General features: G+C 35.0%; 1 protein-coding gene across 2 annotated transcripts in view; it reads left to right on the top strand.

The window, feature by feature from the left end:
* Positions 1-25,663, top strand: part of Nmdar2 (glutamate ionotropic receptor NMDA type subunit 2) — a 786,854-nt gene that overhangs the window by 102,622 nt on the left and 658,569 nt on the right. For both annotated transcript variants that reach the window (XM_074237486.1, XM_074237485.1), the window contains exon 4: positions 13,836-14,250. In XM_074237486.1, coding sequence (XP_074093587.1) covers positions 13,836-14,250 — 415 coding nt within the window. The remainder of the gene's footprint in view (positions 1-13,835; positions 14,251-25,663) is intronic.

Below are 25,663 nucleotides of genomic sequence, written 5' to 3'. Positions count from 1 at the left end.
ATGTGACTGACAGTTAATCATTTCACATTGGATGACGTCATTATGCACTAAATCTTTCGGGGGCTGAGTTTGGTTTTTTAAGTAATAATACAGCAGAGAGCTCTTTAAGTTAGTAGAAATGAATACATTTTTAAACTCTTTTTTGTTAAATCATTTGATCTGCATTTGTTCGTGATAGACCCGGCAAATTTATCGTTTGTTCGTTGTTTGTTCTTAAAAAATAGTTTTAAAATTTTAAACAGACGTGGCTCTTAATATAATAATATCTACGGGATTTTTTCTTCAATCTTTAATGAATATTCTTTGTTCAATTACGAGAAAACGTTTTTTTGCTCGAATTTTCTTTTATAATTTTTTGAATTTCTTTTTTACTATAACTGCACACACATATGTGATTTTCAAAAAGGTTCTTACTGCGCATGCGCGATATTTTTATTCATTGCGTGGTCTGTTTAAACCTTACTCTATATAACAATAATAGTAATAACAATAATAATATTTATTATTATTATTTGTTATTAATTGCTCAGGGGGGTTTTCCCCGGAGTCCGACTCTCCGAGGGCCCAGCCTGAGCGCCATCCATTACTGCTGCACCACTCCACACAACAAGGCGGTTAGTGAGTGCAGCAGGCCAAATTCATTTGCCTAAGTAGACGCAGGGATCCCAAAATGACAGCCTTTTGCATCCGCACTGCTAGAGACACGGCTGCTGAACTGCAAGCCGGTATCTTCGCAAGTGAAGACACAAAAGACTGTTTCATCCCTCCAAGGACGCCGACAACCAAAACGACGAGCTTGACACGGTAACCTGGGTACAGTTTGCCAATTTCAAACAGGAGATCCTGATATATCTGGTGTTTGTGCTCTTCTTTGGTCGAGATATTGTATTCGGCTGGGGCCGAAAACTCAATGACATAAATGTCACGAGTAGCCTTGTCAAAGAGCACAATATCAGGTTTGTTGTGGTCAATCCGCCGGTTTGTTGCGAATGGTATGTTCCAATAAATTTTGGAACTGTCATTCTCAACAACCTGCGGAATATCTCCTGGCAGATAAGGCAGCACTGGTGTCTCATCGATACCGCAGCTATATCTGAGATGATAATAGAGTACTCGCAGGGCAGCATTGTGACGCTGTATGTAGGCACCTCTTGCCAGCACAGGACATGCCGACAAAAGGTGCATCAGCGTCTCCGGATGTTGTTTACACGTCCGACAGGACGTGTCCGGAAGCTGCGCCTGGAGCACCTTGCTACGGTATTCGAGAGTGTTGATAACACCATCTTGGCAGGCAAATATAAACCCTTCGGTCTCGGACATCAGGCCAGCTGACTTCAAGAAGGAGAATGTCAGCTGGGTGGACAAGCCATGGTCACGGACGTGTTTAAAATACACGCTGTGCATGGACTTGTCCATGTGTTCACCGAGGAGTTTTTTTCCTCGGCTATCCTGACGACGCTCTTGAACTCCTTTTTCGGGAGTTCAATGAGAGCGTTTATTTCTCCGAGACCTAAGGTATTTGCCGCGTAGATTGCTGCCTTATACAAGAACGACCCCTTCCGCGCATTTTCATGACTATGAACAAATTGCATCAGGAAGTCGTCCTCGTCTGCTGTGAAATTGGCAACCTCGTATGTTAAACCCAGAACCAAACGATCGTGAAGCCGCTCCAAGCTCTGCAATCCTCTCCCTCCGATGTTCCGGGAGAGGTACATCCTGGCGACTGATGAGTTAGGGTGCATGCTCTGATTCATATTGATGACTTTACGGGTTTTGATGTCGAGATCTTTCAACTCATTTCGAGGCCATTTCAGGATCCCAAAAGAGTAAAGTAGGACCGGGACAGCGAGCATGTTAGTAGCTGAGACTTTGTTCTTGCCGGAAAGTTTTGATGACCAGATCTTCCGGAGTCTCCTAACATACTCACTGCGAAGAGTTGTTCGGACTTCAGAGACGGCATGCATTTGCCGCTCTTCAATCCCTAGATATCTGTACAACTCTCCGGCGTCTAATTCTCTTAAGACGCTCCCATCCACTAATTCGACATCTCCACCCGTATCAGAGCACTTACCCTTCGCCAGGTGTATGACCGCACACTTGTCCAACCCAAAAGACATTCCGACATCTCGTGTGTACTCTGCTACGATGTTGATGGCCGTTTGTAGATGATCTTTGTTGGCACTGTATATCTTTAGATCATCCATAAACAGTTGGTGAGTGATCGAGTATACTCGATCACTCGGTAGCCCCGCAGAGTACCCACGAGTTTGTCGGAGGGCAACAGATATTGGCAGCAGTGAGATGCAAAACAACAGAGGGCTCAGAGAATCTCCCTGAAAGACGCCTCTCTTGTACTGAACAGTTCCGGTTACGTGCAATGCATTTCCACTTCCTATGTGAAAACGCGTTCGCCAGAGCTGCATCGTACGTTGTATGCATCCCACTGTTTGGCGATTGATTCCGAGGCATTTGAGCAGATAGAGAATCAACTCATGAGAAGTTGAGTCAAATGCCTTACGGTAGTCAATCCAGGCCATAGACAGGTTGCGTTGGTAGTAGATTGCGTCTTGAATGACGCATCTATCTACCAACAAGTTGATCTTGCAACCTGACACGCCCTGTTTACTGCCACGTTGTTCGTATATCTGTTGCCACACAGGCTCTATCTCCTGCAAGATACGGTTATTTAAGATTTTTGTAAAAATCTTGTAAACCGCATTCAAGCAAGTGATAGGCCTGTAGTTCTTTGGGTCGGACAAGTCACCCTTTTTAGGGATGAGTACGGTTCGCCCTTCTACCAGCCAGTCTGGAATTGGTTCGTCGCCCTGAATGTATGATGTAAAAATCCGGGCCAGATGAGCATGTGTAGAAGAAAATTTCTTCCACCAGAAGATGTTTATGCCATCTGGACCCGGGGCAGCCCAGTTCTTGCTGCCATTCAGGGCTTTGCGAACCTCTTCCACACTGACTGCAGGGCTCTCTTCGGCGATATCCTGCCGTCGGTGTTCTCGACAGAATGCCTCGAAGTCGTGCAGAGCTGGAGTATCCGGGTTGACGTTTGGTTGATCTCCGTACAATTCACTCCAAAAGGCTTCCACTCGCTCAGATGATGGATAATTCTCGGGAACAGCGGTCTTAGGTGACAGAAAGCGTGAAGGGTTGGATCGAAACAAAGAGTTGTCGATCAACCGCTTCAGCCTTTTCTCTAGTGACTTTTTGGAAGCCACCAGAGCCCGCAACCTGTTAAGAGACTCTTCTTTGATGACAAGAAGAGTACTCTTGTTCAGTGTGTGATGTCGCCTTCGAAGTTCTGCCGCCAGGCGACGAACTTTGGCGTGTACGGTCTTTGAGTACTAACATACTCTATGACACACTGAATGCGGGAGACTTGTTTCCGAGAAATGTCAATTTTGTGTCCAAGTTGAGCGATGCGCAGCTTCAACTTCGCCTCGAAGGAGAGAGAATGTCTTCTCTCTATCGGCAGAAGCGAAGCCGCGGCACCGTAGACAACTTGGTTGACAGTGAGCAGAGTGGAGTCCTCTTGAAGCTGTGTGGGGAGATCTTCGTTCACCGTGTCGAGCTGTTGTTTTGAATGAGTCATCTTTTTGGAGATGCTCACTTGTCGACCTGTAAAGAGGTTGTCGTTGTCCTCGGAGAAACGGTGCCGTTCTTGGTGTAGCGGTGCTGGAAATGAAGGCCGATTAGACTGCCTTCTATTTGGCAGCAGCGATCGTCGATTATGCCGAAGGTATGAGGCGTAATTACGCAGGTGTTTGGGCGTAAAATGTCTGTGCTCCGGATGCATGCCACACCAAAGTGTGTGCATCCGGGCCATATACCCTGATACCTCCGGCTCGCTGTTCTGCCAGCACACCAAGAGATCGGCGCGAAGCTCCTCCGTCCACTTAAACTTAATCCTATAAGCGCCGGGGTCGTCATAAGTCATCGGGTCCGGTGTGCTCCTCCCACCTGATGACTGGTCCTCATCCGAAGAGGACCGGTTGTGGGGAGGACTTCTGAGATTATACTGTTTTGGAACTCAGATATTACGGTGCAACGGGTAGTTGGCCCGTTGCTCCGGTTACGTTGTTAGCCTACAGACCAGATGTTGCGGTCTGCGTTTCCCGCGGTGCGCCACTAGGAGGCCACGTAACAAGCACCGCTTATTATTATTATTGCCGTAAGATGGACGGCGGAGTTCCTAGGATCCACCGTTACAAGCATAAAATGTGAGTGTATTCCATACATGCCTGTAAATTAAATATAATAATAATAATAATAATAATAATAATAATAATAATAATAATAATAATAATAATATGGTTATTATATTATAATATATATATAATATAAATATAATATAAATAAAAATAATTTATTTCATGCCGTAAGATGGACGGCGGAGTTCCTAGGACCCACCTTTACAAGCATAAAATGTGAGTGTATTCCATACATGCTTGTAAATTAAATATATATAATAATAATAATAATAATAATAATAATAATAATAATATGGTTATTATATTATAATATATATATAATATAAATATAATATAAATAAAAATAATTTTTTTTTTATTATTATTATTATTATTATTATTATTATTATTATTTTGTTATTAAATGCTCAGGGGGGTTATCCCCGGAGTCCGATTATCCGAGGGCCCAGCCTGAGCTCCATCCGTTACTGCTGGACCACTCCGCACAACAAGGCGGTTAGTGATCACAGCAGGCCAAAGTCATTTCCCTTAAGAGACGGAGAGAACCAAGTAAAACAGCCTTCTGCATCCTAACTGCCAAGAACTCAGCTTTTGATGAGCAAGCTGGAACTTTGGCAAGTGAGGATACAAAAGACTGTTTCATCCCTCCTAGGACGCCAACAATCAGGACGACAAGCTTGACACGGTAACCTGGGTAAAGTTTGCCAATTTCAAACAGGAGATCCTGATATATTTGTCTTTTGTGCTCTTCTTTGGCTGAGATGTTGTATTCAGCCGGGGCCGAGAACTCAATGACATAAATGTCACGAGTGGCCTTGTCGAAGAGCACAATATCAGGTTTGTTGTGATCTATCCGCCGGGTTGTTGCAAATGGCATGTTCCAATAAATTTTGCAACTGTCATTCTCAACAACCTGGGGAATATCTCCTGGCAAATAAGGCAGCACTGGTGTCACGTCAATACCGTAGCAATGACGAAGATAGTAGTACAGTACTCTCAGGGCAGCATTGTGACGCTGGATATATGCACCTCTCGCCAGCACTGGACATGCCGACAAAAGGTGCATAAGCGTCTCCGGATGTTGTCTACACCTCCTACAGGACGTGTCCGGAAGCTGCACCTGGAGCACCTTGCTACGGTACTCAAGAGTGTTAATGACACCATCTTGGCAGGCAAATATGAACCCTTCAGTCTCGGACATCAGGCCCGCTGACTTTAAGAAGGAAAACGTCAGCTGGATGGACAAGCCATGACCACGCACGTGTTTAAAGAACACGCTGTGCATGGACTTGTCCATCAGTTCGCCAAGGAGTAGTTTTTCCTCGGCGTTCCTGATGACGCTCTTAAATTCCTCTTTTCGGAGTTCCATAAGAGCGTTTATTTCTCCAAGACCAAGGGTTCTTGCCGCATATATTGCTGCCTTATACAAGAATGACCCCTTATGCGCATTTTCATGTTTATGTACAATTTGCATAAGAAAGTCATCCTCGTCTGCAGTGAAATTGACAACTTCGTGAGTTAAACCCAGGACCAAACGGTCGTGAAGCCGCTCCAAACTCTGCAAACCTCTCCCACCGATGGGAGATTATTATTATTATTATTATTATTATTATTATTATTATTATTATTATTATTATTATTATTATTATTATTATTATTATTATTATTATTATTATTATTATTATTATTATTATTATTATTATTATTATTATTATTATTATTATTATTATTATTATTATTATTATTATTATTATTATTATTATTATTATTATTATTATTATTATTATTGCATGCCTCCAGCGCGAAGTGCGCAGGTATGCTCTACTCTCGCCTGAAAATCATGTTTTTGATTAAAACGTGATTTTCATAATTTAAACAAAAAAATTGTGCATAAAAAACTTTGCGATAAATAATAATAACTACAGAACGATAATTATATTGCGATTACGATTATTATAAAACAAAACCATTTACAATTGCAAGCCTGATTGAGTGTTAGCAGCGCTCGTTATCTCTCCGTCGTCACTTATCGAAAAACCCGCAACATTTTGGTCGATTATTTTGTTGCGGCTTTATGCACAACTGCGTGTTTTTTCTTTTGTCTTAAATAAAAATAAATGATAATTCATATGATTTTATAAAATTTATTTTAATTATTATTTTACTCAAGAAATACACAGTAAAATATTTTGCGTCATTGCGTCAAAAAATTTTGTGTTAAACATTTATTTCTTATTTTGCCAGACGTCATTTTACCAGCGGTCATTTTGCATCGCTGGGTTTCAGTAAGCGGTTTTTCAATTATCTTGATTCAGGCTAGATATAGAGACAATTTGACACTTTGTATATAAAGTGTTCGGCTAAGAAGTGTTTCTTGGCACCCTATTCACATTTCATTTGATGCTGGAGTAAATTTAAAAAATAAGATTAAAAAAAATATCCTATATACTGAAATTAATGGTAGAATGAAGTTAGCTTAGTATCGAAAACATGGACCCTGATTTCTTATTGGTTAGGATTAAAGCGCGCGCGTACGCGAGCAATTTGAATTCCTAGTATAAGTTTATTCTTTAATGACGAAGTAGCCATCGGCATATTTTTATTATTTTCTTATCTATGAGCAATTAGTAATAAAAACTATCATATTTTATTATTTAGTGTGTAACAGTCATTAACGACTGCAACTGTGCAGTAAGACGATATTTAAATGTAGAAGTACTGCGACGCTAATTAGTGGACATAAAGAAAGACATTTATATATAATGATTTATAAGTCGAGTAATTCATCTACTGGCGAAATTTCTATAAGCTGTCGTGTTATTACTTTTTCTATGGCGGTTGGATTAGGCATCGAAAAAAGTTCAATATCGAAAAATCTGGGCCGCTATAGTTTCTGCTAATTAATTTTTTTAATTAAGAATATATTTTTTTCCCATCCGGGCGTACGCGATTACCGCGTTATTTGAATTGAGAATACACGATAAATGATGACAATTAAGTTAACCAACAGCTGAAAGATTTCATAATTTTTTCTACTAAAAAAATTACCATAAAAAAATTATACCTGTAAAAAATTTGAAAACTTACACGTGCTATTTTTTAAAATTATTTTTTAGTACTAACAACATGATTACAAATAAAATCAAAAAATTAAAAATGTTGGATAACTTTTGTGTCATCGACATATGATGAAGTTTTCGAATAAATGTTACTTACAGTGTTTTATTTTATTTCTAAATAAAAATACAAAAAGTCACATCATATTTTTTTATTTATATAATTATTTACCGAAAATGGTATGGATTTAATTGCTATAAGTTTCGTACTAAATTATTTTTATAAACTTATTTCGATATTTGCATAAAAATTAAATTATGCAACCACTATTTTTCTGGCTAAATATTATAACGGATCAATAAAAGATTAAATGAAAAAATTAGAATTACAGTGAAAATAAAAACGAAATTATAATAATTCATAAACGCATAAACATAAAATGTACGGCCCTGGTTTAACCAATGTAGCGGCTGTCGAGTAAATGATTTGACAACGTAGGTAGTGACATCTGAAAGCGACTAAAAATAACATACTGATTTTTAAGTGTAGTCCAAAAATATGAAACATTGGGAATTAGGTTTCTAGTTAAGAAGTGTTTCTATGCAGATATTTTTGAATAAAAAAATTAAATTTAAACAGTTATATTCAACGTTGCCTGAACCGAAATAATTCTGATTTATAAAATAAAATCATTTTTTCATAACAAAATTTTTCCCTAGCACTTTTGCTATTAAAAAATGAAAAGTTGAATTTAAGTTTTTAAATTTTATATTTTTGTAATAAAAAGATAATTTCTTATTTTTGATTTTTTATTTCTGTGATAAGAAGAATACTTACCATCCATAATAAAATATAAACTTATTTCACGAAATGATATCAGTATGAAATGAAGAATAGTTTATATTGATGAACTAAATTGTCAATTGAAAGCTTTTAATTTCAGATAAATTTTAAAAAAATTTTTAAATTTTCAGTAATTTAGATTTTTAACATTTTCAGTAATTTAGGTAATTGTAAATTTAATTTAAATTTAATAATTCAATGCTAAATAATGTAAAAAATAATAATAATAACAATACCAATAATGATAAACATACTTGTTACTATTATTTTTATCATCAATTTATTTTTACCATTATAATTATTTTCAGTATTATATTTATAGTTGTTGTTAATATTGTCATTATTATAATTATTATTATTTTTATTATTATTTATCGTTATTATCATATTAATGTTAGTAAATAACACTATTCGCCAAACTCATAATTAATGGAAGTATTATGTAAAGAATGTCGTCGTTTAAAATTTCCGCTCAATTCGGTTGAAGTGCTACCTACAGGAAACGATCACTAAGATATCGTAACATCTGTACATCGCTCGAACAGAATTACTTCGACCTTAATCAGCTGACTTACTTTCACGAAGAATGCAAACACAAACAATTTTAGCTCTTTTAGGTATTGATACTAATTATTAATATATAAAACGTAATTAGAAGAAAAAATACATATGAAAAGTTGTTTGGTAGTTGATTTTAGAGATTTTATATTCAAAAAGAAATTTTAACATTTTTTGTAATGAAAAAAATTTCTAATTCTAAACATGGCCTTTTTCCGCAGAAATTAAATAACAATAAAATTATATAGATATAGATAAATTACAGTTTTATTTTTCGTACAGTATCAAGTAGAATTAATGAAATTTTATATAAAAAAGCCGCGTATACTCTTTGGAATATTAATAAACTTAATTATCAATTGAAAGCTGTTAAATTCAGATACATTTTTAAAAAATTTTTAACATTTTTAGTAATTAAGAGATAATTGTAAATTTAAATTTAACATTTCAATGCTCAATAATTTGATAATAATAATAATAATAATAATAATAATAATAATAATAATAATAATAATAAAAATTTTATTACTATTATTTTCATCATCAATTTATTGTTACTATTGTGATTAATTCAAGTTTTATCTTTATTGTTATTGTTAGTATTGTCGTTATTATCATTAATATTGTTATTATTACTATTATTGTTGTTATTCACGATAAATAATAAAACAAATTATCGTATTTAAAAAACAAATAATAATCATTATCTTTTTCTAGTAAAGTATTCATTCGACTTCTCGCTCAATTCAAATAATCAATCTATTTAAATTTTCGTGTAATGTGGTGGTACTGTTGATTCGGTCACGCCTCTGACGGCAGACCCGTAACTTAAAACGCCTCGACGCCACCACACGCTGAGAACTGTGACCAACAAACCTAATTCTTATCTACAGTTTATGTAAAAGTTATTCTGACGCACCCTGGCGATTATGAACACAAGCTGTGAATATCTGGTTTTCACTGTATTATCCCATCTATCATGAGATTAACATGCATTCTGATATTATTTATTCTCTGGCCATCCGCTTTTTACATGAAAAAAAAGTTAAAATCTAAAAATCTGGGTCGCTATAGTTTGTGCTGATTATTTTTAATAATTTTAAACAGAAATCATCAAGATAATAAAAAATCATCAATTAATACGTGTAAAAAAGAGCATATACTACTATTACAAAACATCATATAAATAAGAAATCGAAATAAATTTAAAAAAAAATTTGCAACCTCAAAATACCGTTCTGCTTACGGTAAATACACACTCGGTAGTCTGGTTTGAGATTGAGAACGGAACTTGGCGCCAAACTCTACCGAGTTTGTTGAACAACTCATGTGGAGTTGAGTCAAATGCCTTGCGATAGTCAATCCAAGCCATTGACAGGTTGCGTTGATAGTAGATCGCATCTTGTAAGACGCATCGATCCACTATCAGGTTCTCCTTGCAACCTGACAGGCCTCTTTTACTGCCACGTTGTTCATATATCTGTTGCCATACAGGCTCTATCTGCTGCAAGATACGGTTATTTAAAATTTTTGTAAAAATTTTAATTTATTATTATTATTATTATTGTTATTATTATTATTATTATTATTTGTTATTAATTGCTCAGGGGGGGTTTTTCCCGGAGTCCGACTCTCCGAGGGCCCTGCCTGAGCGCCATCCATTACTGCTGCACCACTCCGCACAACAAGGCGGTTAGTGAGTGCAGCAGGCCAAATTCATTTGTCTAAGTAGACGCAGGGATCCCAAAATGACAGCCTTTTGCATCGGCACTGCTAGAGACACGGCTGCTGAACTGCAAGCCGGTATCTTCGCAAGTGAAGACACAAAAGACTGTTTCATCCCTCCAAGGACGCCGACTGGAAGTCAAATGTAGAGGGCTTTCAGAATTTGTGAAAAATCTTGTCTAGTTAGGGCTTCAAATCTTTCTCCCCAAGAAATTTCAATCAAGACGATCTGGAAAGGACGTTCGGATGGTTGAGGTAAAGAAGCTGCAATAAAAAACATTCTTGTAGGCTAATAACCTCGCACTTAAGAAGTTTTTTAATCGACAAAGTAGGAAGATTCAAAGTACGCCATGGAAACACTGAACATCGTTCTTTGCATGATGATTCCGAAAGTGTCGATTTGTCAGATATAATTTCTACGTTCAACAACTTTTTAATTGATCTTGATTTTGTTGATAGGGATGATAATGAAGCTGATAGTGAAGATATAGATGGTTCTGTTGAGACATCAACTATCGAGTGCAGTATTCCGTTTTCGAAAGCTGAATCGACAAAAATAAAACCAAATATAATTCAGCACTTATCTCGTAACAATGAGATAAGCCAGGGAATGGTAAAAGTTGGTGAATGTAAGAATTGTAAAACTTCTTTTGTGCGGAATAAAGGTTTTAATGCGTCCGACTCACCATTCGACGTTATGTACTATCAAGTACTTACAGCCATTGACAATGTCATGGTTACCCAGTGCTACAAGTCTGAAATAAGTAAGATCTTGAAGTTAAAAGTTGAAGAGTTAATGGACCGTAACCTCATTAATAGACAATGGTCATCGTGTTTGGAGCATCAAGCCCAACTGAATGAATCAGTTATTGACTTGATCGTGAAGAGATTTTTAACTGACTGGTATGCTGCTGTGAATAGTCATTTGGATGGAAAAACTGACAACCTGAAAAATGCTAATTACATAATTTACAAGGCTTGGATGAAGTTTCAAAAAACCAAAACAGTTGCACAACGAGAAACATAAGAACTTTCAAGAAATTATTTATTTATATTATGAATATATGTACTAATATTGTTTGTAAATATGTACTTATGTAAATCGTGTTGTTAAACATGTGTACGATCTGTAGTAATTATAAATGTATATAATCTTTGTATATATGTATATATGTACTCATATTTTTTGTATATTTGTTATATAGAGTTATTAAACATGTAAATAAACGTTATAAATATGGAAAATACACATACAAATATAATTTAATAAATAAAAAAAAAATAATAGAATTGTTTGCCGTATAAACATAATTTTAAGAGCATAAAAAATACATAACTATGTAATAAAAAAATTTTAATTATTTATAAAAATTTGTTTACTACCCCATTTTTCATTTGTAAAAAAAATTTTTAACTTCCCGCTAAGAAAATTGAAAATTTTCAAAAATCGGGAAGTTTTGGTTTCACTCTAAAATCGAGTTCTCATCAGATCTTGACGTTTTGAGGTCCTAGGAAGCTTCCCTGACTATTCCCGTGATGATGTCCGTATGTCTGTATGTATGAATGTGTGTGTGTGTGTGTGTGTGTGTGTGTGTGTGTGTGACCCTTTTATAACTTTTGAACGGCTTGACCGATTTTATCGCGGTTAGCGCCATTCAAAAGGGCTTGACCAAACTTAGATTTCCTGAAAATTTGAACCGATTCGAATAGGTAAATTTTGAGAAATTGCAAAAAAACAACAAAAAAAAATTTTCTGAAAAGCGGTTTTCTTGGAATAACTTTTAAACGGCTTCACCGATCAATTCCAAAAACTAATCAGCTCTTGACTTAAAAAAACCGCGTCGAATACCGTCAGTCTGGTCAAAATCGGTTGATTCGTTTGTGAGTTATCGTGGACGAAAGAAAACCAAAAAAGTGTTTTTTTGGAATTATTCTGAAATTTTCGATTCGATCACTTGAAACCTGAAAATCACTTATGAGGATGATAAAACTGCGTCAAATTTCGCCAACCGCGTAGAAATCGGTTGATCCATTCAAAAGATATTGCGATTTGAAAAATCGAAAAATAATGTTCTGTGTAACTTTTATCAGAGTTTTGAGCTAAGAGAGCTCAAATGTTCCTCAAGTTTTCCTAATTTTTTATTTATTTAATGACAAAAAAAAAAAAAAAAAAATTACCTCTGCGATGATGACTTGAACCCGAGTCGCAAAGTCGTATGACTCGCACTCTTCCTCGATAGCTACGACGCTCATGGACGATAAATTTGTTATTGTATATATAAACTGCATTTAGGGAGTTTAATTCATAACCATCCGTAATATTATTTAGCGTAAAAATTTAATTATTTTTATAAATTATTATTAATTATCAATTAAAAATCAACAGCATTGATGCATAGACAACAATAGGGAGAAAAAAAATATAAGTCAGGGAGAGAGTAATTTGAATCCAAAAGTTTTCGCGGCAAGGAACTTTTTATAATGTAGTGTATACAATCTATAATATGATGAGCCTGTACTATACATATTTTCTCGTGCGCATGCTATGCCATCTCTGCTAACATCCCTCGGCGTCGAACTATTCTGTTTCATTTTTTAACACAGCAGTGCGGACCCCCTGCCGGTGACCAATCCAAGAGAAGATGACGCGGAATTCAATTTTGAAATTCCGTGACAATACCTAGAATTTGATTTTCTTAGCTGTTCACGTCTAACTCGACATGTGAATCGTTATCATCTTTTTTAATAAATTTTGATTTCATCATCACTTTCTGACTCAGTTTTACTAGATAAATCAACACTAATACTTGATAAATCAACACAAAATGAACACTAATACTTGATAAATGAACTCTAGTGCTTGATTGTGATTTAATAACTTGCGCTGATACAGTTTTTTCATTCTGTTGCACATTGTCATCACTTAGTCAATTTGAACCTGATAAATTGAGCTGAAAGTTTAGTTGAAAATCATCTTGTCCATCAATTATTTGGTGTTTTTAAAGATTTTTAGTCGAAAAAAACCTTCGTCACAACCAACAATAAAATTGATGGTTTATTTCTGAAACCATCGATCCGCCTGAAAATATTGAATGAAATCATGTTTTGTTTTTTAAAAAATTTTCCGTTTTTCCGATTAGCTTTAAATTTTATCTTTGAATTGAGAAAATAAATTTAATTTTTCGCCTCACCCTAATAAGCATATTGCGACTTAATCTATGCAAAATTATTTTCCTAATGCTATTTAAAAACCGTATAACATAAGGGTTCCAGTGCTGAACTGCATGAAAATATGGGTAAATATTGAGAGAAGCGATATTTTTTATTCTTGTACAACAAGCTAATCTGACTAACTATTGGTATAATTTTTTTGAGCTTACAAAAACACCAAAAATGAAATAAAAACTAATTCAAAACATTCTCATTCAACAGCGAGCATCACAGAGCAGTTTGCAACTACAACTAGCGCCTTCATTAGAACATCAAACTGCTGCTATGTTAAGTATATTGGAACGTTATAAATGGCATCAATTCAGTGTAGTTACATCACAGATCGCAGGACACGATGATTTTATTCAAGCAGTGAGAGAGCGAATTTCTGAAATGCAAGAAACATTTAAACTTACTATTTTGAATGCTGTATTGGTGACTGAAGCATTGGATTTATTGGAGCTAGTCAAAAGTGAATCACGAGTGATGTTACTCTATGCAACTCGGGAAGAAGCTATTCATATATTAACTGCTGCAAAAGAACTTAAAATTACTGGAGAAAATTATGTTTGGATAGTTACTCAAAGTGTAATAGGAAATCTTCAAACTCCCAATCAATTTCCAGTTGGAATGCTTGGTAGGTTCATTTTATTTTATTTAAATTGTAAAATATCTTTAAGACTTTGCTTCGAATCAGATAAGACTAATAATAATTGGGGAAAAGAAAAAGAGAATCTTTAATTGATTTGAATATTTACAATTTTCATCCCAAAATATATAATTCTAATCGAAGATAAGATTTTTAGAAAGAAATTTTCAATTATCGTATGAATGACTAATTCATTTAAGAACAAGTTCCTGTGATTTCAGACATTTTTCCTCAGAGGCCGTTAATTAGAGTTGATTCAAGGAGAAAATTGCCAAAAGTCTATGTAAAAAATGTTAAAAATATATCATTTTTAACAGTACAACTAAATATTTGTTTATTCAAAAATTACTTCGAGACAAAAATCAATTTTTATTTATTGTGAAATTTACATATTTTTGTAATAATATTGTTAGAATAATGATAAGTATTGAGTGATTTTGTATAAATGATGCTTAACGATTATTAACACAGTTACTTTGTTCCGTTAAGTGGAAAAAATTGAGTTAAGAATGAAAAACTCGAGATCTTAATTTTTTCTTTCATTGAAATCGTCAATAACTTTTGAAGGAGTGAATTTAGGCTAAAATAATAAGAATCCTTTTTTGTAGAGCTTAAATTTCCTTCGAAAATCTGTCATGAACTTTTTCGGATATCTATTGATTCGTTAATAACAAAATTCCAAAGTAAAAATCTAAAATAAAAAAAACACATCAATTTGTTAAGCTTAACTAATCGGAAACGGCTCGTCTGACAAAAATTTTTAATGAGACCTTTCTTGTAGGAAATTTAATTTTACATAAAAATAAGTAAAAACAAATTTTTTGCTTCAATTTTTTCGTAGTCCTGACGTAAACATCAAACTATGAATTAAAATTAAAAATAACGATAATAGACCTCTTAAAATTAATATTAAGGGCCCAAATTTTCACATAAATTTTTAACTTCCCGCTAAGAAAATCAATGATTTTCGAAAAATCGCTGTTATTATTTTTACCCCGTGTTGCAAAAATTGAGGTTTCAACAAATCTCGACGTTTGGAAGCCCTAAGAAGCTTTTCTGACTATTTTTACGATGATGTCCATACGTGTGTGTGTTTGTTTTTTTTTTTTTTTAGGGGGGGGGGAATCCTTTTTGCTGATTCTAGGCATAGTTGTTTGGCCTGGATATGCGGCGACTCGACGCAGTGTCATACTAAAACTCGACGCTGACGCCCCTACCCACTAAACCCTATACCCCTTTCTCTTCTGTCCTCTGATCCCCCATGGTACCGCCGTAAGGCATTTCTTCGCGGGAAGAGGAATTAGCTGCCGCTCTTCCTTCTGGTGGTTAAGATGTTATTTCTTCCTTCTAGTTTCTGTCTTTTGCTCTTTTCCTCTCGATGGAACGCCGCTCTGTAAGCACTTTTGTGGCAAAAGTGTTCGTTGCGTTCCAGGCAGCTTCTGAAGACAGCATTGCTTCTACGACTGACTCTGGTTGAATTCTCTTTTTCAAGATCCTCTCCAGCTCCTCACGTTGTGGATTAAAACGCGAGCACTCGAAAAAAACGTGCTCTGCATCTTCAGTGGCTCCAGGGCAGGACGGGCACTCCGGAGAATCGTCATGCTTAAAGCGGTGAAGACAAGCCCGAAAACAGCCATGTGTGTGTGTGTGTGTGTGTGTGTGTGTGTGTGTGTGTGTGTGTAGGTATGCAAACCTCTTATAACTTTTGAACAGTTGTACCGATCTTATCGTGGTTGGTGCCATTAGAAAGTGCTTCACCAAACTTAGATTTCCTAGAAATTTGAACAGATTCGGACTGATAGATTTGTAGGAGTCTAGTTTACTAACGCTACAATAATTTACTCACATGTAAATAATATGAATGTATTTTATTAGTTAGTTATTATTTAGGTATTAAGTAACAATTTGTTATAAATAAATTCTTTTTGGTGTACCACAGCTGTAGCGTCTCTTATTAGTAATAATAATAATAATAATAATTAATTTAGTACTAATCAGGTACGTTGGCGCCACTGATGTTGGTTCCCGTGTTGGCCGATGATAGCTTCGAGGCGTATTTTAGTACCGGGCTTGGCCATTGGTGGCGTCGAGGCGCTCAGACGCCACAAATTTTGAGAAATTCAGAGAAATCTCAAAAAAAAAAGGAAAAAAAATTTTTTTTAGAAGTTGTTTTCTTGGAATAATTTTCAAACGACTTTACTGATCGATTCCAAAAACTAATTAGCTTTTAACCTTAAAAAACCACGTCGATTGCTGCCAATCCAGTCAAAATCGATTGATTTGTTCAAGAGATATCATGAACGAAAAAAAACCGAAAAAAGTGTTTTTTTCACATAACCGATATTTCTTTTCGGATCGTTTTTGGTGAAATAGAATAATTTCCAGAGCTCAAAAAACTGCGTCGATCGCTGTCAAGAACGTAAAAATCAGTTGATTGGTTTGAGAGATATCCTCGATGAAATATTTGGATACAAGAATTTTTTCAACATTACTCTGACATTTTTTAGAATAACTTTCATACAGCTCGACCGATCGATTCCAAGAACTAATCAACTCTTAACATCAAAAAATCACGTCGATCGCCGTCGGTCCGTTCAAAATTAGTTCATTAATTTGTGAGTTATCGTTGACGAAAGAAAACCGACAAAAGTGTTTTTCCAGAATTACTCCGAAATTCTGGGTTCGATCAAACTAAACTTACAGATTCTTTATAGATCTTTAAAAATTGCACCGAATGCTGCCAACTGCGTAAAAATCAATTCATTTATTCAAAAGTTACTGCAGTTTGAAAATTTGTGTTTTATCAGACTTTTGAGTTCGAATAGCTCCAACGCACTGAAAAGTTGCTTCTTTAAGCTCAAGGAGCTTAAAATAACATATATATATTGTATTGTTGAGCTCGGAGAACTAAAAAACATCATTAGTGCAGTTTTAAGCACTTGATATAAAATTAGCGGGAAGTTGCACGGATGGCCTTCAGGGTCTACCGTTTTTCTAACTTTTTTTTTTATTTTCGAAATAATAAACTTACGTCAATGTTTGCACGATTATTAATTGATTAATGTATGCAATTTATTATTACTTACATTGTAAATTAACTTTAACAAATCCTCTTGTTAAAAACTAACTATTAGTAAAAAAGTGTTATCAATTTTTAATTTTTCGATGATAAAGTCGTGCAAGCGATTTTTTTTTTCACACAAACAAGTTATTCTAATGAGTTGAAAAAATTAGTATATCAAAACTTACCTTTTTGATCATCAACTTTTGATTTGAATTTCAAACGACTTTTTTTCTTGTTACTTGATGATTTATCAGAATAAGTCATGCTGATTTTGTCGTTCGAATACTCAGCATGACTAGCGATATATCATAGCTAAATTTATCATTATAGACAAATTTGGGAAATGGGGAAATACAGGATAAAGGGAGGGGGGGACTCTACTCAGTAGGAATTATTAGTAACCGAAAAAATAATTCGGACAGCCTAGACCGGAATTCGAGCCCGGATCGTTTGGTTACTCGCCAAAGGCTCTACCAGTTACGCTATCCGAGACAATGTCCGTAACTACTATTGAGTCACCTCAGCATCCGAATCAGAACTTTATTCATAATTATTATTATCTTTAAAAACAGGTGGGACTTGTTGACGACAGACAATTTTATTTTTCTTCTTTTCATTATTAGAAGAAGTTTCATTTAGATTTTGACTAACAGTATTCTCATCATTTTCGGTGTTATCATCATCACTCTCTCCATCAGAACTACTCTCACTTTCGTTTTCTTCATTATCATTCCCAATAGCAACTTCGAGGAGATTAGCTACTTTAGTCATTTCCGCTAGTGGTATTGGCATTTGATAGTAGTTCTTATGAATATCTTTATGATGTCCCATAATTGCTACTAGACGATCTATATCAGTTTCTTCGATGCCTATCATAGCTGTGTAAGTAGCTACATGCTTTCTTAGATTGGTCCCTCGGAGAGCAATCCGTACCTTAGCACCACAAGCAGCAGAAAATTTACGCATCAGAGGTCAAGCTCTAAAATAAGGAATTTGCAGTGCATTTCTTGAAGATCGACCAAAAAAATATTCATTTGTTTTTTTTTACCCCAACTCGTAAACGATATTTCTTTATCAAATCAATATAAGGCAAAATATAAGAGTGTACTAACATTGATACTGATCGACCAAGCTTACCACGATTAGAAACCCTGACAAATTTCTTAACTATTTGTTGAGCTGGCTTAGATAATTCATCGAACATTCTCTACTAATGTTCTTACCAACAGCATCTTGATTAGCAATTTGATCCATAGTTAGTTGTTCGATGTTGCCAGCACGTTTTCTATTAAAAATTTAAATCAATATCAAAGTACATTCTGTTAAAGATTTCCAAGCATAAAAATCGAACTTTTCTTCCAAAATAGCTTGAGCTTTGTCACCTTCAGCTTTTAGATGAGTGTACAACAACTTGATATCATTTTTAGAAGGCAGAGATATTTTTTTTTGGCTTTTTAATAATGTCAGATCGTCTATTGCATTTTTGTTGACAAGCTGTTGTATTTTTTCGTTCCATGAGTCCATAAATTTTTCGACCTTCTACTGTTCTTTCTCTTTTACTTTTTTGGATACATTCAGATATGAATCTTTTAGCAACTTTTCTCACCAGTGTCGTCATTTTCGTCGCTACAGCTGAAATGTCAAGTATGAGTTTCTTTTGATTCCACTTTGCTCCGTTCTTAATGCTTTCATTGCAGTATCAACCTGTTCAGGATGAAATATTAAAAAGTATTCTTTGATTTTAGGATTTAGCTCCATGATAGCAAGTTTATGCCTACCAAGGTATCTTAAATCAGAACGTTGTAACAGTTTTACCTGCTCAGGTTAGCCCCTAATCAATTTTATAAATAACTAAACAAAACTAACAACAATAAAAATTATCAGGGCGCCACTAGGATTATTAATCACGGTTCCTGGAACCGGTCCAGAGCTGAGAAAACTTATCTTAGGGTAGAGAGAGTGGAGGAAGGTGCTGTTGAATAATAAAATCTTAACTAACAATATATCGATATTTATTAACAATAAAAATTTAACAAACTTAACAAATTTAAGCGCTCACTCACACACTTATAATCTAACGAAGCGGAGAATACTGCGAAATAAACGATATTTACAAACGAACCTTCCAATGACGATACGATGACTAGACGGGCTTTTTCGAACAAACGGTCTCCCACACCTGTCTTAAAACTAATTGGGCTTTTTCGAACAAACGGTCTCCCACACCTGTCTTAGAACTAATTGGGCTTTTTCGAACAAACGGTCTCCCACACCTGTCTTAGAACTAATTGGGCTTTTTCGAACAAACGGTCTCCCACACCAGTCTTAGAACTAAACTTAAAATTTAACGTCCACCGGACGACCAAAACTAACTAACTTTACACACTTTACAACTTAAAATTAAGTCCACAGGACTACCGCACTTAACACTATTAACACTCTCTATCACGCATAACCCATACAATTTTTGACACACATAACCCACACTCGCTTAATTGATTTTATAATTTTAAATTTGAAAAATGATTTTAATTTAATTACAATATATTTAAATTATTCAATCATTAGTATTTGGTAAAAACAATAATTCCAATTCAACTATCAATTTCAATTAACCTCGAACTAATCCCTATAGAACCAGAGGCTTAATGCCTTGAATTAACTTAGTCACAATATCAACCTTTACAATCACTTCAAAATTATTAACATAAGTTTAATTAACTAATTCTGATTAAACTTTTACTATGACAATTATAACTCAATTAACTAATTCCTAGGACTTAATGTCCACGCCGATAATTATCAAGTTTCAGTAATTTCAATTTGACTACTTCACGGACTTAATCCCAAAATTATTAAATTCACACTTGACGGAATAATTTTATAGTATAATATTCTCAATAATTTTCCACTCTATATTATCCTCGATAATTAATTCTCAATATAGAATTCTTAATAATTAATTCTTGATATAAAACATTATCACTAGCGTTCTACTCGTCTTATAAATTATAAAAATTTGACACGAGTCGAAATAGTCAAATTTATTTGCTAGAACATTCGCTAGTCAAGTCTTGCTTGACCTTGGGTATTGGAATTTATACGACACAAAACTGACGCTTGACGAAAATTTCACGAACAAAAAATTTTATCTATTTTTCTCAATGACAAAAGTTAATCAATTTTACTCAGTTAATTATTGAAAAATTAATTAAATAAATTTTCTTAGATGTTAGTTAATTGATTGAAAACTTTTAGATATTAAAACTTCCCCCGCAAGGTCGATCGAGCGATCCCCGGGTATAAACCCCCATGAAAATCACTCAATCCAAAAACTAGCAAATGTTCCACGATTTATTTATTAAATAAAATTTAAGAAAAGAAGAGGAATGATAGACCGAGTACAAACCGCGGTCTATTTTCCACCCACGGAATGAAATAATGTACCTGGGTAATTGTCTTACTACGTCCACGATGTCTGTCTACCGTGGTGAGTCCTCCAGGTACCGGTTGTTAGATTCTTTTTCACTCCGGGGAATTGTCCTGACTCTAAGTTCAGTTTTTCCTGTAACAGAACCAACGTTAGAAATCTTGTCTAGAAGATTGGAAAGACAATCTTAAAAAATCATCGCAGCGTTCCGAAAATTCACGTGCGAAAAAATAATTACCTGCTGCTTCGTTGAGTAGTGACCGGTGCGGCTGACTATCAAACCTCTTCTGATTTTGTCACTCTCCGACTCCCGAGCACTTACCCAATCCACCCCCCCCTCTTAATTACTAAACGGAAGACCCCGAAGATCGGGGCGCGCTAGTGCTGAGTCGACTAATTATCGATCTCTGGCGACTTATCGATTTAGGGTAATTTACCCTGTTACAACGTATCATACTGTGATGACGGATATAAACATTGTGACAGGGAATCTGAATTCCCGAGCGGGGCTAGTGTCACTGTTATCTTGTCGCGGTGAGTAGGGACTACTCCGTACCTTCTGAGCGTGAGTAGCTAATTGTAAGACTCGTCACCGGGTCGTACGGGTCGCTAAGTCCCCACCGCTGTTCCCCAGAAAATCTAAGCGGGAACGAGATAATGGGAAAATTCGAGAACCTGAGAGAGAGGTTATAAAAGAGCCGGCGAAGACCAAAACAGCACCTTTTGGCGGACGAGACTTGTGGTAGTGCAGTGCCCAGTGATTTACCATCAAAATAACATAATTTGTACGAGAAATAATTGTGATCGAATAGAGGAGGAAAAGGAATTTACGGACTCGAGAAGCTGAAGGAAGTGCTGTTTGCTAAATTTCACTTGCTCTGGGATAATTCCATCGTTGGCTGAAATAATTGGAACTTCAGGTTAATTGGTTATTTAGGCCCTTGTATTTCAATTAGGCTGAATTAACCAATATAAGTTTTACTGAAATTAAAATTAAGCGTCTCGAGTAGTCTATACATAATTTTCAAATTCCAATCGGGTTAAGTTTGCCAAGGTCATTTAGAAATTAAGAAAATAGAATTAAGAATAATTATCAATTAACTGTCATCAAGAAATTAATTAAAATAAATTCGGTCTTTTTGTTATAAATATTCAAAATTAGTTAACAATTAGTTTAGAAAATTTGGTAAATTCGGAAAAGTGCGTAGTTCAGAATAAAGGTCATTTATAGTTATGTGTTAAATTCTTGGAAATTGTGGAAATATAAATTAAGGCCGTTTGGCTAAATTTAAGGAAACAATTTTAATTACGTAGTTTGATGAAATTTGGGAATACGTAAATTATTAAAGGAAAATTGTCAAAAGATATTTAGTGAAATTTAATTGAAAAATTTTGATAGAATTTTGGAATTAAGAAATGAATAATTTAGAAAACCGACAAGTGTTAAATTTTGTGAGATTGATAAATTTTGTATTGAGAATTGTTAGGAAAATTTAATTGTTAATTGGAATTAAAATTGAGAGAATTAGCACATTCAATAAAAGTTAGAGAATTTGAGTTAGCGTCCGGTGGACGAGGTAGTAGATAAGTAAGGAAAATGATAGAGTAAGGAAATCCGTCAGGTTGACGTAAAATTAGGTTTTAATTGAGAATCCGTCAGGTTGACGTGAAATTTGGTTTAATTGATATGCCGTCAGGTTGACGAGGAAAATTTAGAATTAAGATTCCGTCGGAGTGACGAGGTCGGAGAAGCAGTTATTTAGGGATAAGATAAATTGGCAAGGGCCATTTAGCGTAGGTGAGAGGTTCTCACATTTAAGTTAGTTTATAAGGAAATTTGTTAAGTTTGAAATTTAAATTGAATAAATCATTTATATTTTTCTAATAATTTCTCTCAGTTTTATTCGCAGCCTTTCTCGGACTTCTCACGACCCTGTCCTTTCCTTCTCATGCTCCTCCGGTTTCTGGAACACCGTGTCTAAAATCCCAGTGGCGCCCTTTCTAAAGAGGAAAGGGGTAGCTAACTGGACCTGGGCTAAACCCCATGATTACAACATATTTTTCGCATAAAAAGTTACAATACAATATAATAATTTTATCAAACGCAATAGTATTTTTTAAATCATTGTCATTCAACACTGGAAAAATCGATTTACGTAATAATTCTTCAGCTCTTTCATGAATATAACAAACTTTATGACGACTCATGCTCAGTATATCATGAACTCCAGTTTCGTGCTCAGGAATACATTTTTTAACATGGATGCGAAGAGTTTGTTTAGAAAAGTAAGCATTACATTTACTGCATGGCAGGTAATCTGTTGCATTTCGTTTGAAGCCAACTTGACATCTTCTGCTAGTCAACAAAATTCCGCTATTCAATTCTTTATTAGTATTGTGTAGTAGCGTACTGTTATTTCATGTTACGATTGACAGTTAATCTTTTTTCATGTAATTGTTGTTTTTAAGATAACAAAAGAAGCGTTTACCTTCTTTTATTACCGTGTACCTGAATATCTCGACCGGTAAAGATACAGATACTTTATTGCTGTCCCTTTTACTATACGAATGTCATAGTGAGTAAGAAGCTTGGCAATGAATATTGACCCGGGAACTTAAATTGTGAAAGTAAGAAGCGGGCGGTAATCACCTCTCGAGAGAAGTTTATCTAATCTAAAATGCACTTGACCTTCTCTAATTTTAATACACCCAGGTTTAGTTTGAAAAATAATTAATAATGATTCTCTTTTTAACCCAATATATTAGAAAAGAAAATAATTGTTTCATACAAAATTTTTACAGTGGTAGTTTTATTGATTACTTAATTCCTATATTATGAGTAAATATATAAATGTTCTTACTTAGTAACCTCTGGGTTATTCCGAGGTGCGTTTGAAATTATTACTTTATTGTGGTGAGACTCTTAAAACTTGCAGATAATTCAATATCTGGGTTTAGAGTCGGGCCACAATAAATTGGATGTTTTCAGGTTTATGGTAACTTTTTGACCGGATCAGGGTGTACCAGGTAAACCAGAAGGGTCTTTTCTAACAGCGAGGAACCGGAGTACAAGTACTGGGCCAACAGAACAAAACTTGAAACTGGGCATTACTGAGAGTAAACTTGGACTGATTAGTTGATCAAAAATTCGGTCTTTTTTATGATTTGTCCCATATGATGATGCGATCTAAAAGATAGATCCGATCACTTTTCAAAGTTTGTTCCGGTTATGAAACTGTAACAATATGGTGTTATCGTTATTGCGATCGGGCCCAGTCTTTCCAAGAATTTTAGAAAGGCAACGCCTGATTTCGTTAGAGAACCCATAAAATTGTTTACGTTTTCATGCTGGGTTATAAAATAGGTACTTGGTTTACGTGTTTGAGGAGTTTTCATGATTTTAATTAATTCGTTCGTTACATTAGTATGACTGCCATTTTGTCCAAGCGTATTTGACTTCTTAAGGTAATTTAAGAAATTATCGAACATCAGAATTATCTTTCTGATGATTTTCGAGATTTCTAGCAAACTTAATGACTAATTCTTTGCGACAAATGCAAAATTATTGCTTGGATAGAATTTTACGTTTAGGTGTTGCATCATCATTCGGTACAAATTTTGAAACTGGAACAGTCAAATCATTAACATTAGGAGAAATGATGGTTTCTAAAGATGATGAAACGTTTTTTATTAAACTTTTAAAATTGTCATCTTTTGAATTATTTTTTTGCTCTTTGATAAAGCGACTACTTTCAGGATTGAAAGCTGTATCATTATTACTTGGAGCAAAAAATGAGTCAATTGTTCTGGTATTCTCAGATAGATTATTTTCTGAATATCTTGAATCAGTTTTTTGGTTATAACAGACTTGTTTCTTTTTTATTGATTGATCAAATACAAAGTCTTGTTTATTAAGCTTTTGTTTATTTTTAATGACAGCTGTTTCTTTATCAACAATCTCAGATTCACCTGAACTCATATCAGCGCTGTAGACCGAGTTATCTTGGCTGTGAACTTTACTATCATTGGATTTATTCGTTTTATTTGTTGAAAAATCCGTATTTCCAGTAATGCCAGAAGCTTTATCAGAGCGACTTTCCCAAGACCTAACAGTCTCGAAGGTATACTAGGAGCGATTGAACTTTCGGATCTCTTAGAATCTGTTATTGAACCACCAGACTTGCGGATCCAAAACCTTATTCCTTCGATCATTACCTGAAAAATATATCTGAGTAAGTCGTGTGAAAATTTCAAACCGATCGGTTTAGCGGTTTCGGAGAAATTTTGTTCACCGACTCTGAAAACACGGTTTTGAGATAAACGCGTTTAAAGTTTCGGGAACGATTTACACTAAATTAAAAATTTTTTTTTTCAACTTACATCGTGTCATCTATTCCAGCACCATAAGAGGAACCCTCTGCTTCGTCGTTTGCCTCCAAAATGTTTAGTTGTTGTTGTCTACGAGCCATTCTCCCCTCGCGCGTCGACCCTGGCGCTCTTGCGTCCGAAATTGAGATGCGCTCTGCGTCCTCTTTACTCACGTAGGAATGAGCATTGGGTCCAAGTGATAATCCCATAGCACTTATATAATAAAGAAGAGATGTTTTATCTTCGTTAAAGACTCCGGCTGCAATGTTTACAGCTATTTTCACAATTTTAGAGCCAGCTGGAATAATTTTTGGAGTTATTTTCCATATCAGCTGATTATAACTTTCATTACTGTTCTGGGTAAAACCACCAACGCATCGTTCCAATAATTTTTTGTTACTTAGATCTTCGTAAATTGGAAAAATAGCTGTTGCAACATCAGGTGGTAAGGCCTCATAATCATGTTTATAGCTGGGCAAAGTTCCCAAGGCTTATATAGGACAATTATCATGCTGGTTTCTCTGCTAATTTTACGAGAC

The sequence above is a fragment of the Cotesia typhae genome, unplaced genomic scaffold (genome assembly GCF_013202065.1).
Source record: "Cotesia typhae breed Kobodo isofemale line unplaced genomic scaffold, CoteBio_Ctyphae contig_22, whole genome shotgun sequence".
NCBI lineage: Eukaryota > Metazoa > Arthropoda > Insecta > Hymenoptera > Braconidae > Cotesia > Cotesia typhae.
Note: the sequence above shows the minus strand (reverse complement) of the source record. Positions and strands in the feature narration are given on the sequence as shown.